This window comes from Bactrocera dorsalis, chromosome 5, assembly GCF_023373825.1.
Source record: "Bactrocera dorsalis isolate Fly_Bdor chromosome 5, ASM2337382v1, whole genome shotgun sequence".
Taxonomy (NCBI): Eukaryota; Metazoa; Arthropoda; class Insecta; order Diptera; family Tephritidae; genus Bactrocera; species Bactrocera dorsalis.
In genome coordinates this window covers 57,636,050-57,653,108 of record NC_064307.1, presented here as the reverse complement: position 1 = coordinate 57,653,108, position 17,059 = coordinate 57,636,050, and the positions used below count along the sequence as shown (strand labels likewise).

Sequence of the window (17,059 nt, the reverse complement as noted above, 5' to 3'; positions counted from 1 at the left end):
AGTAAAATCATACGAGTTGATTTTTGCGAGTTGAGTGTTGTTCTTGTTCAAAACAATGATTGTTGAACCGAATGAGCAAGCGTCCGAAATCATTATATTGAACACGAGCCGAACAAACTCGGAGTGAAACAAAAAATCGCACACACCCGAGTGAATTTAAAAACAAAAACAAAAATGTGAGCGCATGCAAATTTGATCGGCTATCCGAACAGTGTGATTATTCGGCTGTTGAACGCGTACGAATGTTTTTCATTCAGCCGATGCCGTTCTCTGGTGAGTACAAACAGCTTGATAAGCTGGCCGACAGGAGTAATGCTCGAAAATTCTACGAAAAGATGCGGCGGCTTACAGAAGGTTTTAAGACCGGAGCATACTCCTGTAGAACCCCCAAAGGTGATCTAGCCACCGATGCCCAGAGTATACTTAGATTATGGAGGGAACACTTCTCCAGGCTGCTGAATGGCAGTGAACGCATAACACCAGGAGAAGGCGAACCCGATTCCCCAATCGATGATGATGGAGCAGACGTTCCATTACCCGGCCATGAAGAAGTTCGAATAGCAATTGCCCGCCTGAAGAACAACAAAGCGGCAGGGGCCGACGGATTGCCGGCCGAGCTATTCAAACACGGCGGCGAAGAACTGATAAGGAGCATGCATCAGCTTCTTTGCAAAATATGGTCGGATGAAAGTATGCCCAACGATTGGAATTTAAGTGTGCTATGCCCAATCCATAAAAAAGGAGACCCCACAATCTGCGCCAACTACCGTGGGATAAGCCTCCTCAACATCGCGTACAAGGTTCTATCGAGCGTATTGTGTGAAAGATTAAAGCCCATCGTCAATAAACTGATTGGACCTTATCAGTGTGGCTTCAGACCTGGTAAATCAACAACCGACCACATATTCACCATGCGCCAAATCTTGGAAAAGACCCGTGAAAGGAGAGTCGACACTCACCACCTATTCGTCGATTTCAAAGCTGCTTTGGACAGCATCGAGCTGCGTTTATGCCGCGATGTCTGAATTTGGTATCCCCGCAAACCTAACACGGCTGTGTAAACTGACGTTGAACAACACCAAAAGCTCCGTCAGCGTCGGAAAGAACCTCTCCGAGCCGTTCGATACCAAACGAGGTTTTAGACAAGGCAACTCCCTTTCGTATGACTTCTTCAATCTGCTGCTGGAGAAAATTATTAGAGTTGCAGAGCTGAATCGAGCAGGTACAATCTTTTATAAGAGTGTACAGCTGCTGGCGTATGCCGATGATATTGATATCATCGGTCTCAACACCCGCGTGCTACTCTGGACTGAGTAGTAAATTGAAAAGTGAGGTTCTCTCTCGAGGAACAAAAACCAAACTCTATAAGTCGCTCATAATTCCCGTCCTGCTATATGGTGCAGAGTCTTGGCCGTAGGCAACAACCGATGAGTTGACGTTACGAGTTTTCGAGAGAAAAGTTCTGCGGAAGATTTATGGTCCTTTGGGCGTTGGCCACGGAGAATATCGCGTAAGCCGTGTCTACGCCAGTAAAGAAGAAGAAGATGTTTTTTGACTATGTTATAGAAAATTTAATATTTGTTATCGACATATTTATTTTCATTCAAATGAAATAAATAGTGAGATATAATAGATTTTTGTGACTGTCACTTAGGGGCCATCCATAAATTATGTTACACGAATTTAAGGAATTTTTAACCCCTCTCCCCCTCCTTGCCACAAGTTGTCACATTTTGAACTATCCCCCCCCTTTCGTGACGTCACACATTTTCCAAATTTATGGTTTTATCAAAAAAAAGGGTTATTCTATTTATTCTTATATTTATTGAATAATCTTTAATAAAATCAACATTTAGTTAAATATTAAAGTACAGACACAACGAATCACTAGTCAAGAAATAATAGATACTTAAATATGCTAATTAAGAATACAAAACTTAATCATCTTGTGCCCACGGACTTTTGATCCACTCCTTTATATCATTTACTACTGGTAAATCAGGCACTTCATTTTCGTTCTGAATTTGGATGTCAGAGACATCTTTCGTATCAAAATCGTGTTCTTCCATCCATAAAGCATCGTCATCATTCATTTAAGTGAATATCTCTCGGACACGTCCAGCCGCAATTCTTTGAGGACGAATTTTCGCGATAGGTAACAGCTCTTGTTTTTTATGTGATTGTTTGTGTTGATTGGCGGCTTAATATGAAGAAAAATATAGGCCACATATGCTACACGATCTTTTGAACAAGTGTGACTCTACACAAGGGCAATAACTATCATATGGAACATGTTACAGATGGAATGTTGCTTGGAGATTTAATAATATCTGTAGTAATAATGGAGCAAACTTAGCATCGTTTTCATCACTCCCTGTGACTCCATAACCTTCTGATGTCTGTTTAATTAACACAGGTGGTGGTAAATATCCTTCTTTTAATAATTTCCAAAGACTACAACGTCTTACACCGCAACATGCAATAGTTTCACATTTAACTATTTGTAAAAAATATTGTGACTCACGTATGTGATCAGCATACCAAGTAGCATTATTTTTCAACATCATAGCCTGTTCAATATCCAGTCCAGGTACAGTTGGTGCAACACATTCAGCACCGACTGGAAAATTATCAATGACTAACTTGCTACACAACACATTGCCCGCACTTTCGAAGTTTCGTTTTTCTAGATCTAAGTCAGTAGTTCGATTACTTGAATGTGAAGATGTGACCCAAAATCATCATGATTTAATAGTACACCAGTAAGTTCGCGACTGAGAGGTGCAATGCGTCGTTCAACTCTGTTAAATGCACTCCTTCCTGGGGCATTTGTAGCTATATACTCGTAAATTGCATCTAAATGAAAATATTTAAAATGTTGTAAAGCTGAAATAATAAAGCGGGAACAATTTTGTAACTTTGATTAAAATTAGAATATAAAATAAAATAAAGTACGATTCGCAGAAGAGCCCCAATGTTTACAAATTTATGTGATGTCACAAAGCGTTTGACCCCCCCCTGCCCCTTGTCATACAATGTCACTTCTGAATGATACCCTCCCCCCCCTTCAAGGTGTGACGTAATTTATGGATGCCCCCTTACAGAATTGCAAAATCGTCTCAAGTCACAAAAGTTGTCCCTAATTTAAAATCCCAATTTTAGAGACTTGTGACTGTATCACAGTACAGAATCGCTCGGTTAGTTATGTCTCTCTGCACATACTTTTGAGATGCATTGCCACCTTTTTAAGATTAACGAGCAGCCAAGAATATTTTCGTAACCTTCAGACTTTGGAATTAAATTACCAGGAAGACTAAGTTGTTCCACAAAAACTACTTTCGTAAACATTCAAATATATATTTATTCTTCGCTTAAGTTTTTGCTCTATCCTTATATGTTATATACATATGTATAACAGTATTTACTGTGTTATGAAATGCCATTAGAATGAAGCGAGTCATCGCGAATATATAAAAATTTGTACAAATAAATAGTTAAAGGGATATTTTCTTTTAATATAATATTTTGTATGTCTAAAAATAATTTAAAAAAGGTATTATTTGCAAATTTCTGCTCACAAGTTTAAAAAAATTTGCTATGACATGAAGTATTTTCCACAGTTATTAATTTTAATGTATTATTTCTTTTTAGCTTTCTAAAAGATCGCGCTTATATACTATTTAACTAATTATTAATTTTTTATCAACATTTTTTAACATTATTTTTCGGATTTTTTTTTGTATATTAGCGCATTTTTATAGTTGGCAATAGTTTGTTGAAAAATAGTTCTTTTTCCATTTTTTATAAATATCGTTTTATTAGCGTACTGCATTTTTTATATTGAAGCTTAAATTATTCAGAAACCCCATTAAAATTAAGAATAAAAAATTATTACATATGTTATAAAAATTATCTATAATTTAAAATAATAATAATAATTAATAGTTTTTCTTTATTAAGTATAATCTATATTCATTAATATTTTTTTTTATCTTTAAATTTTTTTTTGAAAAAACCGGAGTAAATTGCCGAAATTATAATTTTAAAATTTATTCAAATTATTTGAATTTCACAATATCGAAATTTTTTACAGAAATAATTTTTTATAGCATAAAAAGGTCTTTATCTTGATATCTATGGCAGCTACATGATAAAACAGTCTGATCTGATAAATTTCTTCGGAATTATAAGATTACTTGACCAATAATCTAGGCTTATACCCTTAAGTATTACTAATAATAAATCAATTCGAACTTTCTAGCAGCAAGTAGTTTTATTGACAATTAACTTTAACAAACCTCCAACACATGTTTTTATTGGCTTTAAACATTTTTTAGTCATAAGGTGGCATATAATAAAGACATTATTCGTTCAAAGTTTTATGCCGTTATATTAATTGCTGCTTGATTCGTGTACTGGAAACTGAACTGATCAAGTGGAATTTAAAATTGTGTGCATTTTCATTATATGACACACAAAATTTTGTCCAAATCGGTTGGTCGGGTCACGAGATATGAGAGAAAAAAGTTGGCGGTGTCACGCCCATCGGTACATAGGCTGCGATATATACATATGTATTTCTGGACTAGGCAACACTAAGTGTTGCCAGGTGCAATCTGACATTTCCATTGGAAAGTTTGACATTTTTTAGCATAACATCACTCAGAACGTTTTGTCATTTAATCGTGAATTGTTTTATTTACAGGGAATTAAAAAATTCATCTCGGCCAAAAAATGGAATTAACTCGTGAACATTTTCGTGCGATCATTTTTCACAACATTCAACGTGGATTATCACGACAAGAGTGCATCGATGAACCAAAATCTTTGTATGGCTATGAAGCATCATTCCATAGCACTGTGAAAAACTGGTACAACGAATTCAATCGTGGCCGACGCTCGCTCAAAGACGAATTCCGTGAAGGTCGTCCAAAAACAGCCGTTGTGCCAGAAAACATCGATGCCGTACGTGAACTGATAATGCAAGACCGTCATGTAACATACCTTCAGATAGAGGCATGCCTATGCATTTCTCCCACCAGCATACATTCGATATTGCATGAACACCTGGCCGTAAAAAAGGTTTGTTCTCGTTGAATCCCGCACAATTTGACAATCGCTCAAAAAAAGGCTCGTGTGGATTGGTGTAAAGAAATGCTGAAAAAATACGATCGCGGTGCTTCAAAAGACGTTTATAAGATCGTCACAGGTGACGAATCATGGATCTATGCGTATGAGCCCGAAACAAAACAGCAATCGACCGTGTGGGTCTTCCAAGACGAGCCAAATCCAACGAAAAAAAAAAAAATAAATAAATAAAAACCATTTTCGTTGATAAATATGCCTATTTTCATTATTAGGCCAGAAATATATATAGCAGCCCTCGTACATTATAATTCTAGTTTGCTGAGTCGGTTAATTCTGTAAACTAGTTAAAACTTTTAGGGCATTGAGTCAGGGAATTCTTCCACAAAATAAGTGATATTCAATTTTGGCTATTCGGTGTGTAAAAGACAAAGGAAACGGCTGTAAGCTAATAAGACGTTGATCGTGTAGCAAATTGTTTTTATGTTGTACAATAATTTTCATAGTTTCTCCCACATCCTACTACTTTCTAATATTTGTAAATATAGATAGATCTATTTCCCCGTACTTTTCTGTATGTATTTGTATAAAGTTAGTAAAGTGTTGTATGTTTGAAAACTTTTCCTGTCTGTTTTGTTTCTGAAAATCGCAAAATACATTTCTTTGTAGCTCATTCTTTAAAGTTGAATTGTTGCTAAAATTAATTTTTAGATTAGGTGATTTCTTACATTGCATAATAGTTGGTTTTACAAATTTCTTTACTTTCGAATAACATTAGCATTAGTTTAGAAGTTAGTTTTTTCGTAAGTTCTCTTTTTTTAGTTCAACTTTTTCTAAATCACATTTTTGGGAGTTTTGAAACCAAACTAATGTGCAGAAATGAAATGATTGTATATTTTTTTAAATTATTAGAAACCAAAGTGTTTTCAAAATACAAGTATATTTGTACACATTTAGTTTTACAAAGGAAGTGAGAATATTGAGAAATTTGAAATAAAAGTGTAGATATCTGTCATTACGTTATCATCAGCATGCATTAAGATACCCGTTTGACAGTGCCATTATTGTTCAACTGACTGATTATTCGACAGATATTTTGATGAAAATTCAAAAAAGTCAGAAAGTTGAAATTAGCTTTAGTATCCAAATATTTATGTCGTAGTCCCTCACAGAATGCAGGATAAGGGAGACACCTAATGTGATCACAATGTGATTATAAAAACGATTTGTTTATATTTTGATTGTGATAAATAGACATCTTGCATAGTTTTTGAGTTACAGGCTTCTATAATGTAAGCACTCAGTTCAACTGTACGTCATAACATAAAAGTAGCTTCCTTACGTTAAATAGGTAATTGAAGAAATGATGATTTGAAGAAAGAACACTAATGCCCGGTTTCACAATCGATACTTAAGTTGAGCTTAAGATAAAACAGGAAAATAGTGTTTTACATTTCATACTTACATTTTATGCTAAGTACTGAATTTATAGAAATGGGAGACTTAGAATAAGTAACTCTTAACCCTTTCAGCCCCGAAGTTGCTTATAAGCAACTTCTATATATGTTTGACATCGTTTAAAAAGTCCTTTGGGGCTGAAAGGGTTAAGCAACAGCTGATTTTTGTTTTGGATTGTTTTGAATTTTCAGTTATTTGTCAAAAGAACAATAATAAGAAATAAGAAATTATTTTTTTGTGAAAAAATATGGAATCGGATTGGGATTTCCGTCAGTTCCAATAGGTACTCCGACTTGCTAGCGGTGAAATACGGGTTTTTTATTGTTTTCAACCATTTTCGATATAACTTTCTTCGCAAATGTATGTATTGACTGTTATTATTTAAATATTTCAAACATATTTTTATGGATGATATTTGTAAAACATATGTTGCCATAATATCATAATAAAATTTTATAGAAATTAAGCATTGACTGTGAAACGCAAACGACTACTCAGTCTGCAACAATGCTTAGCTAAGATTTTATTTGGGCACAACTTAAGTATGGACTGTGAAACCAGGCATAAAGATTTTCATTTCGATTGCAACATCTAGGGTAGGTAATTAACTTCTGTTGTTGGGTACGGAAAAATGAAAAATACATGTATTTGTGAAGAGTAATAATATATACATTTTGATTTCTTTTCTGTGTTTTTACTTATTTAATTTATTTATTTCACAATTTTTATATGTTTTACATTTTTATTTTTATTTAAATTGTTTAATTTTACATTATTTCAAATAAATAAAATCATTTTTTTTTGTATTTTATTTGTCTTTAATTTTGAAGGATTTTTTTTTTAATTTTTTTTTAGTTTATTAGATTTTATTTTGTTTTTTACAGCATTTATTTTTTTCTATTTTATACATATTTTTATATTATTAGATATTGTTTTATTTTAATTTTTTTGTTATAGGTATTTTAATATTTAGTTTTATTTTATTTAAATTTTTATTGTTTTATATAACTTTAATTTTTCTCATCCTTTGATCATATTTATTATTTCAAGTAAATAAAATAAAAATTTTTTTGTGTTTAATTTGTTTTTAATTTGGTTGGATTTGTTTTATTACTTTTTTTAGTTTATTGGATTTCATTTTATTTTTATTTTAATTTTTACATACTTTAACATATTATTTAATTTAATTTTAATTTATTTTATTTTATTCAACTTTATTTTGTTGGATATTTTTATTTGTGTAATATTGGGTAGTTGAAAAAGTCTTGTCAATAGATGTCGTTGCAGTCCAGTGCTACCAATCACATTGTATCACACCATAAAGTGTTGAAAAGGTGAGATCTTAACGTTCATTTAACCAAAAACAAAATATAATTCGGGGAAGTTAAAAAAAATGTTACAGCTGTTCAAAAATGAGTGAAAATGATGAAGAAATTCGCTATGTACTGAAATTTTTGAATAAAAAAGAGAACAATGCCACATACATAAGCCACCAATGAAATTTGTGAAGTTCACAGAGACGATGCTGTGCTGTATCAGTTCGTGTTGCACAACAATGGTCCGCTCGCTGCCGGAAAAATGACAAAAAGTGGTCGACCAAAATGGTACATATTATTTATTTATTAATATAAATATAAAAACAAGTAGAAGTTTGATTAGGAATACGAAAAGACTTTTTCAACTACCCTATATTTTATATTATTTGATTTTATTATATTGAGTTTTTTTTTGTATAGGATATTTTAACATTTAATTAAATTTAAATTTTCCTTATTGTATTTAACTTTATTTTGTCTCATCATTTGATTTAATAATTTAATTCATTTTTTTTTATTTATTTTTATATATTTTATTTTATTATATTTTATTTCATATTTTTTTGATTAATTTAATGTTTTTATTCCATTTAATTTTTTATTATAATACATATTTTTACTTTAGTTAAAATGTATCTTGTATTTTATTTATTATACATTAATTAATTTAACTCATTTCACTTTTTAATTTTATTATTATTTTATATATAACATTATTTTTCAAACTTTTATTTCATTTTAGTAGTCCGTATTTTTTTATATTTTTTTATGTTTTCTTGAAAATTTTAATAAAATATATTTTTGTTTAATTTCATATAATTTATTATATATTTTTTATTTTATTCTCTTCAATTAATTTATTTTTTTTATTCCATTATTTTTTGTAAGCTTGTAGTTTTTAGTTCATTTAAATTTTGTTTTATTTATGTAATTGTTTCAGTTTACCGTGTTTTAAATGAATTTATTTTTATTTCATTTCATTATTATTGGTTTCATTTCATATTATTATTTGTTATTATATAATATTATATTTTTTATTTGTTTACATTGAAATAAAATATTTTGAACTAAAAACAAACACAAGATTTATGTTTAAAATGCTTATATGTTTTTTATTTATGTATGTATGGATATAATATGTATGTATGTAATGAGTACTTTTCCGTTACAAATAATTCAGCCAAGTCAGCATTCTTTTCTTTACTCCCTCGCTTACGAAACTAATAAATAACATTTTCAGTTTTTGTTGTATAAAATAAAAAAAGTAATTCTTAAAAACATCAAATTTAATAGACCTCACTAAGTAGCTGAATCATTACAATAATATAGTACACATGTATGTATATCTGTAATAATTTCAAGTTATCACTGTACTTTGTTGCAAATTGCCTTGTCTAATAGTTAGTTATTTTACATTCTATTTTTAGTTCTAGAGGCTAAGCAGTTTGTTTTCATCAGTAAATATATATTTCGCCCTTCTATTACTCACAGTGCACCAGATTTCCAAGCTGCCTCTAAAATCGCTCTATATATGTATACCAACACTTGCGCAACATAACCACATTTTTAACAAGTCATAATCAGTTCGAATTCTCCGTTCCTTATCACTTCGCTATGCTACCTTCATCTTTCTTCCGTTACGGTATTATTTTACAATGCTAAGTATTTACAATGAGAAATATTTCAGAAATTGTGCCGGTGGCACTGGCTGTGCCACAACCAACTGCCCACCACCCGCCGCATCTTCCAAGCGTTGCTTATAGTCAGGCATTTGATCGGCTATACACGGATGACCCTCCGATGGCCAGAATAAACACGAACATATACGACATAGTTTCAACACTTCGGCAAACTGATAGTCATCATTAACACCGTAAGTGCGTCGCAACTGATGATAGATCTTTTTCCAGTCCTTTACCTCGTTCATTAGTTTTATGTTATTAAGATCGAGTATTAAATTGATTTGTGGCTGTTTGAAGTGAAAGCGACAGAGTTCGCGCCATATGCGTTGCTCCGAGACCAATGTGGCCATGGTGGGCCAAGCGTTGGCGGAGGCCTAATTCAAGAATGAGAGAGAGTTTCAAAATTATAATATTTCGAATGGCTAAGTGAATAAAATTGTCTTAAAGGTGCATACTCACTTCGAGATCTTTGTGATCAGCTATGCGCAAGATAATCTCACGTATGCACTCCTCAGGTAGGTCGTGCAGCTTTGGACGTATTTCAGGACCGGGCTGGAAAGATTAGAAAACAAATTTTAACTGATTGTTTTCTTACAAAGATAAATAATTTTATAGACTTTATAGAAATTTTTAGTTTTTCAATTTATTTTTAAATACAACATCAAAGTCAACTTAAAGTGTAAATAGCACAATGCCCTTCCTATGTTGATAAAGGATGACGTTTTCAAATTGGCAGCAATACTCAAAATTTTATCAGAGTCTAAGTATCAGTTATAACCCACACAGCGAGGTCTTTCTAGAATATACTCGTAATCGTACTGGCACACTGGCTGAATATAGTTCAATTTACATAATTCTGGATTTTTTCCAGAAGAAAGTTTTTGTAGCAGGCGATACATATTACCATGATCTAAAAGTTTACTAAAATAGCATGTCAAGGATTCATATATATTTACATATATATTATGTATTAATCTTCGCTCCACGGATGAGACAAACAGTGGCAAACCTGAACGCTGTGTTCTGGCGTGTTAGACATATTTTGTAAATTGTAATATTTTTTGAACTACAGCAAAAAGAACGTGGACTCCCATACAAACCCTACAATTATAGGTGACCGCTGCTGAGTATTTGTTGAAATTATAAACGTTATCTTCGGTTGCCCTGAAGGTATTATACCTTCATAGGTGTATTGTTTTAGCTTAAAAGGATATAAAAAGATCTTTGTTCTGATTGTGTTTTGTCAGTTTAAATGGCGGCTATAAGTTATATTAGTTCGATATGAACATTCCGACGCTGTTGTTCATTTTTCGATCTGAACATTAAGTACAGTCGAAGATTCTAGCGATCCCTGATTTTTGGAAGATATCTCTCATAAAAAAGTGATCCATTTAATCATCTAAATAAAATCTTCGGAATTATAGGGATGCTTTGGTTAATATTATGTGCCAAATTTCATGAAGATAGCTTGACAAATAAAAAAGTTTTCCATACAGGCATTTGAGTTTGATAGATCAGTTGTATGGCAGCTAATGTAGTGCGCTCCAAATGTCTTGGCGAAGAACTGGTAAGGAGGAGCATGCATCAGCTTCTTTATAGAATATCGACGGAGAAAAGCATGCCCGCCGGTTGAAATTTATGAGTGCTCTGCCCAATTCACAAAAAGGAAGACCCCATAAACTGGGCCAATTAGCATTGGATAAGCCTCTTCAACATTGCATATAAGGTTCTATAGAGCGTATTGTGTCAAAGATTAAAGCCCAGCGTCAACAAACTGATTGGACCTTATTAGCGTGGCTTTAAGCCTGGAAAATCAACAAATGACCAGATATTCACCATGCGCGTAAAAATGATATCGAAACACACCACCTCTTCGTCGATTTCAAATCTCAAAAAGTTGCTGCCTTTATGCCACGATGTTTGATTTTGATATTCCCGCAAAATTAATATGGCTGGGTAAATTGACGTTGAACAAAACCAAAAGTTGTATTTATGTGGTCTTATCATATCCTTTACACGTCACGGACTTTCTGGATGAATGCTTTTGAATATTTCATCTTACATACTTCAACAGTTCAATGAAGTTCTATTAGAAAATGACTATTTTCAGTAAAAAATCAACAAAGTGTTAAATATTAAATCCAAACATTGCCATGGGTAACTGGCTAATGAATCCACTTAAAAATATAGAACGGCAATTTCCTGCATAACTGCCGCTAAACTGAGTTTGCACTTTTCCACACATAGCGAAAAAAGGGGGAAAACAAACACGAAGGAGCAATAAAAAATGCACTGGACGCAAATTGGTATGCCATTTTCCGCTTAACAACTGTAATTATATTATGTATGTATATATATGTTCATATATACATAAGTTAGTATATGCAAGCACTCACCTCTTTGATTTCGAGTTGACTAGCGACATTCTGTATGCGTTTTATAGTCTCGATATGCTCCTGCCACAGATTGGTGCTACCCAGCGGTTTCCCCCAGCACTTTTGGCTCTCCTGAAACACAATCTCTTGCAGTTGTATGACCAAACCGCGCAGCACATTCAAATGCTGTTGGCTGTCATTGACTGATAAGTCAAGTGTTACAAAAAGAAACGTCGCATAAATGGTTAATTTGTTGTTGTACGTAGGTGACGCGGAGCAATTACCGGTTTTTTGCAGATTAAAACATAGTTGATGTCCATTACAAATTTAATGTAAAGAAAACGAGAAAAATATTTTATGAATATGTGTTACATCAACAAATGTCATTAAATTAACGGCACTAAAAGACCTGCCAACTAGTTGGCAACAATTGTATTATTAAATGTTGAAGTTGCAACAATTTAATTGGCAAACGGAAATATGCACTTTTCAACTACAATTGCTGCCACTACATTTTGCTAGTAATTTAACTCACCATGTGTGGCCACATCTTCAACAATTTGCATCAGCACCCGCTGCGCGCTGCCCGACAAGTTGACGATACCCTTGTGAGAGACCAACAATCGCAGCAACGCACAAATATAGTGGAAGCGTTTGTGATTACGTAATGAAGTGCGAAAGTCTAGACGTCGCACAACTTCGCCAAGTCCATTGAAGCCGGCGATTTCGCGTGTACAACGTACCGTTATGTGGCAGTGTGGCGGCACGATAACCTCATCCGTATCATCGTCAAAGCTATCGTCCGAATTGGATGACAGTCTGGAAAAAAGTATAATAAAATTGAAATTAAAGTATCAAAAAATATAGTATACTCGTATTTCTTCAAAAGTTGAATTTTTCATGTTTTCTAAGTAATTGTTAAAATCGACCCCAACACGTGCGGGATGGATAGATACCGGGAGTTGCAGAGGGAAGCGAGACGCAGCCTGCTGAATGGCAGTGAAAGCATAACACCATGAGCTGGTGAACCCGATTCCCCAATCGATGACGATAGAGCTGACATTGTCCGACCATTAAGAAGTACGAATAGCAATTACGACCCGACTGAAGAACAACAAAGAGGCGGGGGCCGATGGATTGCCGGTCGAGCTATTCAAATACGGCGACGAAGAACTAATAAGAACCGATGATTAGAATTTAAGTGTGCTTTGCCCAATCCACAAAAAGAGAGCCCCCACAAACTGCGCCAACTACCATGCGATAAGCCTCTTCAATATCGTATATAAGGTTCTATCGAGCGTACTGTATGAAAGATTAAAACCCATGACAGCAAACTGTTTAGTCCCTATAAGTGTGGCTTCAGGCCTGGAAAATCAACAAATGACAAGATATTCACCATGCCCCAAATCTTTTAAAAGACCCGTGAAAAGATTTCAAAGCTGCTATCGACTGCTGGCGTACGCTAATGACATCTACTCGTACAATGAGATCCGCGTGGGAAGCTCCAAGTATAAACTTTTTGATCTAGACTAAGATTCTATTTGATTTTCAAGAAGAATTAAATTTACTAAAATAATAAATGAAAAAAATGTAATGAAACGCGAAAGAAATGTATACCCGGGTTTACAATATAAAACCTAGATTTCCTCCCTGAAAGCAAAAGTTCTCTTCTCAAATTCAATCCACTCTCGAGGATAAATGAAGTTGTAACTTCATTTCAAAAGCTGAAAATGAAATCAATGGCCAGAATCGCGAAGTGAAGTTCAACTTGACCTTCCTGATGGCAAAATTAGAAAATATGTAAAGTATTAAGGTTTCGAATTTCTCAACCTGAAAGCAGAAACTAAACTTTGACTATTCATATACACTAAGTGTTGCCAGGTGCAATCTGACATTTCCATTGGAAAGTTTGACATTTTTTAGCATAACATCACTCAAAACGTTTTGTCATTTAATCGTGAATTGTTTTATTTACAGGGAATTAAAAAATTCATCTCGGCCAAAAAATGGAATTAACTCGTGAACATTTTCGACGGACGTGGATTATCACGACAAGAGTGCATCGATGAACTAAAGTCTTTGTATAGCTATGAAGCACCATCCTATAGCACTGTGAAAAACTGTTACAACGAATTCAATCGTGGCCGAGGCTCGCTCAAAGACGAATTCCGTGAAGGTCGGCCAAAAACAGCCGTTGTGCCAGAAAACATCGATGCCGTACGTGAACTGATAATGCAAGACCGTCATGTAACATACCTTCAGATAGAGGCATGCCTATGCATTTTTCCCACCAGCATACATTCGATATTGCATGAACAGCTGGCCGTAAAAAAGGGTTTATTCTCGTTGGATCCCGGGCAATTTGACAATCGCTCAAAAAAGGCTCGTGTGGATTGGTGTAAAGAAATGCTGAAAAAATACGATCGCGGTGCTTCAAAAGACGTTTATAAGATCGTCACAGGTGACGAATCATGGATCTATGCGTATGAGCCCGAAACAAAACAGCAATCGACCGTGTGGGTCTTCCAAGACGAGCCAAATTCAACAAAAAAAAAAAAACGGTTTTCGTTGATAAATATGCCTATTTTCATTATTAGGCCAGAAATATATATAGCAGCCCTCGTATTTACCACAAGTCGGTATCATAAGGAAAGAAGTTATAAGTTATTAATTGCTAGATTTTACAAAACTTTGCCAGTATACAGCTCTTCATAAGCTGAATTTCTCTTCTATAAAAATATATCATTCTCATTTTCTCCAGAACATCATGTCGTTTGAGAACCTCTTTTTGGTTTGGAACCTACGATCTCCAATGAGTAGCCCCTTCTGATAACCACTTTTTGTTTGAGAGTAAATATTTAAATGATTCAGCCATCTGATTTACATATACATATACGTACATATTTGCCCTTGCCCAGCTAGCTCTAGGCTCATATGGCACATTCGTACTTCTTTGTAGGACTGTTTATATCAATACACTTATTTATAGCTACACTTAAATATACAGTTAGCGCTGCAATGAGTGTTGCAGTGTATGCAACGCACCATAACCTTATCCGATCGGCAGACTGAAGACTACTAGCTCCAATTCAGATGCATTTCGAAAGCACAAACACATTGAACTAAAAATAAAATGAAGTAATTATAAAAAGCTAAGACTTATGGGAAATGAGAAGGTAAATGAACGATTGTTGCCACTTCGGTTGAATGATTTATGTGCAACATTTGTTCCATTGCAATGTGTTATTTCTCGCCGGGCAGCGTTGACAGATACTCGCACTCGTAGTGTGGCAGTAAGACATCTTTAGTATTGCATATAGAACGAGTCTGTGCATTTTTGTTTAGATTGTCAGCTATTTATTGGTGTTGATATTGGTGAGAGTATGTGTGGAATGCAAGGGTTTTCCAGCGGATTGTGAGAGCTGAATTAATACCAAAATGCATATATAGTATACCAAATGCACACGCTTGTTAAAAAAAAAGAAAGTGTTCTATTTTTATATTCCAAAAAATCAAGATGACCTTCTTTTAAAATATGTTTCGAATATTTTACTAAATTTTGATTGAAAATGTTATAAGAAACAAAAGAATGAACTCGGTACATTTCGCAGCTGCGATATTAATTTTTAAAAATATAGTGTATATATATAATAATAGGTTAGGTTAGGTTAGAAGGCTGATCTAAAGAGATCGCACGTGGACTGCCATATGTAGTCCTTTGTGAAGCTAGAGAAAATAAGAACTGCTGTGTTCGAACACAAATTTGCATAGGCGTTGAATTTCCACTCCAATTCGGTGGGATGTCTGAAGATATGCGCTCCCAAGTGATTAAGTCCAGACCTCTTGAATGCGGGACAGTCAAGAAGGGAATATTGAGTTGTTTCCATCTCATCTTCTCTCATACAGCTTCTGCAGATGGCGTCTGGTAAAATTCCCAACCTCACAGCATGCACACCAATAGGATAATGGCCTGTTAAAAGCCCCACAACTAATGAGAGTCTAGCCTTACTGAGGCCAAATAGATTACTAGATCTCTTGCGATCGATATTGAGCTAAAAGGCCTTTGCGAAAGCGCATGCACCGATGGTGGCTCAGCGATGGCCAAGCTTCCATGAAGCCCAGCTATCTAGTAGTAGAACACAAGAGGATACGAGAGCACCGACCCGCTCCCATTTTACCGATAGTGGTTCCAGGGTATTTTTCCTAGCTCGCTCACCAAGTTTGCAATTTTCTACGATTCCGGTGTGGCCTGGCATCTATACCAATCATCACAAAAACAATTGTTGCTATCGATAGTGAGGTTAGGCGCTCCGCGACCAACCGTGAACCGCCAGAATTCGGTATGGCGACTCCATGATCGAATGAACCGGTATAAAGTCAAAGTGCGTGAGGATATCCGAGTGTTCAGATACGTGTTCTTTTAAGAACCCATATCCTCTAAGTCTGATAGCAACTTTCGCAGCCATACCTTCCGACAATGTCTACGGGCATTATGGGTAGGATGGCGTTAAGTGTCATGGTTCCAGTGGATATTAATGCACCACACATGCTGTTGAGAGTCACCCGTTGAACGCTCTCGACTTTTTTGCAAGTGTGGTCTTTTCTAAGGCCCTCTACCATATAAAGACTATATAGAACATAATGGGTTTGACTATGGTAGAACCAGAGGTCCACTTTATAAGGCACCCGATACCATTTTTGCCTTCCCTTCGATATTCGGCTTCCATGAAAGCGTCCTATCCAGGATGCGCCCTATATATTTCACTGTATAAGCCGGTTGCTGGCGAATGTTTCCCATTAGCGGCATCGGTGCCACCGAGATCTTATATTTTCTAGTAAAAATAACCATCTCGGTTTTAGTTGGGTTAATGACGAGGCCATTTCCGACTGTCCTATTTGTTACGATGCTGAGATACCTCTACGTCAACTCGTACACTGTTCTCAAGTACTTTCCTTTGACCATAAGTGTTACATCATCTGCATAGGCAGCCAATATTCTCAAGTTTTTTAAGCTGGTCGTTAATGACCAATATCCATAGAACAGGAGAGAGAACTCCTTCCCCTATTTACATTTCGTCGAGATATAACAGTATGATTATATAATAAATATATAATATTCCTGTATTCACAGTTTTTTTGATAT

The 17,059-nt window shown here is 34.7% G+C and overlaps 1 protein-coding gene across 4 annotated transcripts in view; it reads right to left on the bottom strand.

The window, feature by feature from the left end:
* Positions 1–8,944: 8,944 nt before the first annotated feature.
* LOC105224752 (F-box only protein 32) overlaps positions 8,945–17,059 on the bottom strand; it is a 30,166-nt gene continuing 22,051 nt past the window's right edge. For all 4 annotated transcript variants that reach the window (XM_011202943.4, XM_029549601.2, XM_011202944.4 and 1 more), the window contains exons 3-6: positions 12,452–12,735; positions 11,938–12,119; positions 10,001–10,093; positions 8,945–9,915 (exon numbers count right to left, since the gene is read on the bottom strand). In XM_011202943.4, the coding sequence (XP_011201245.2) occupies positions 9,526–9,915; positions 10,001–10,093; positions 11,938–12,119; positions 12,452–12,735 (949 nt within the window). In that variant the 3' untranslated portion in view covers positions 8,945–9,525. The remainder of the gene's footprint in view (positions 9,916–10,000; positions 10,094–11,937; positions 12,120–12,451; positions 12,736–17,059) is intronic.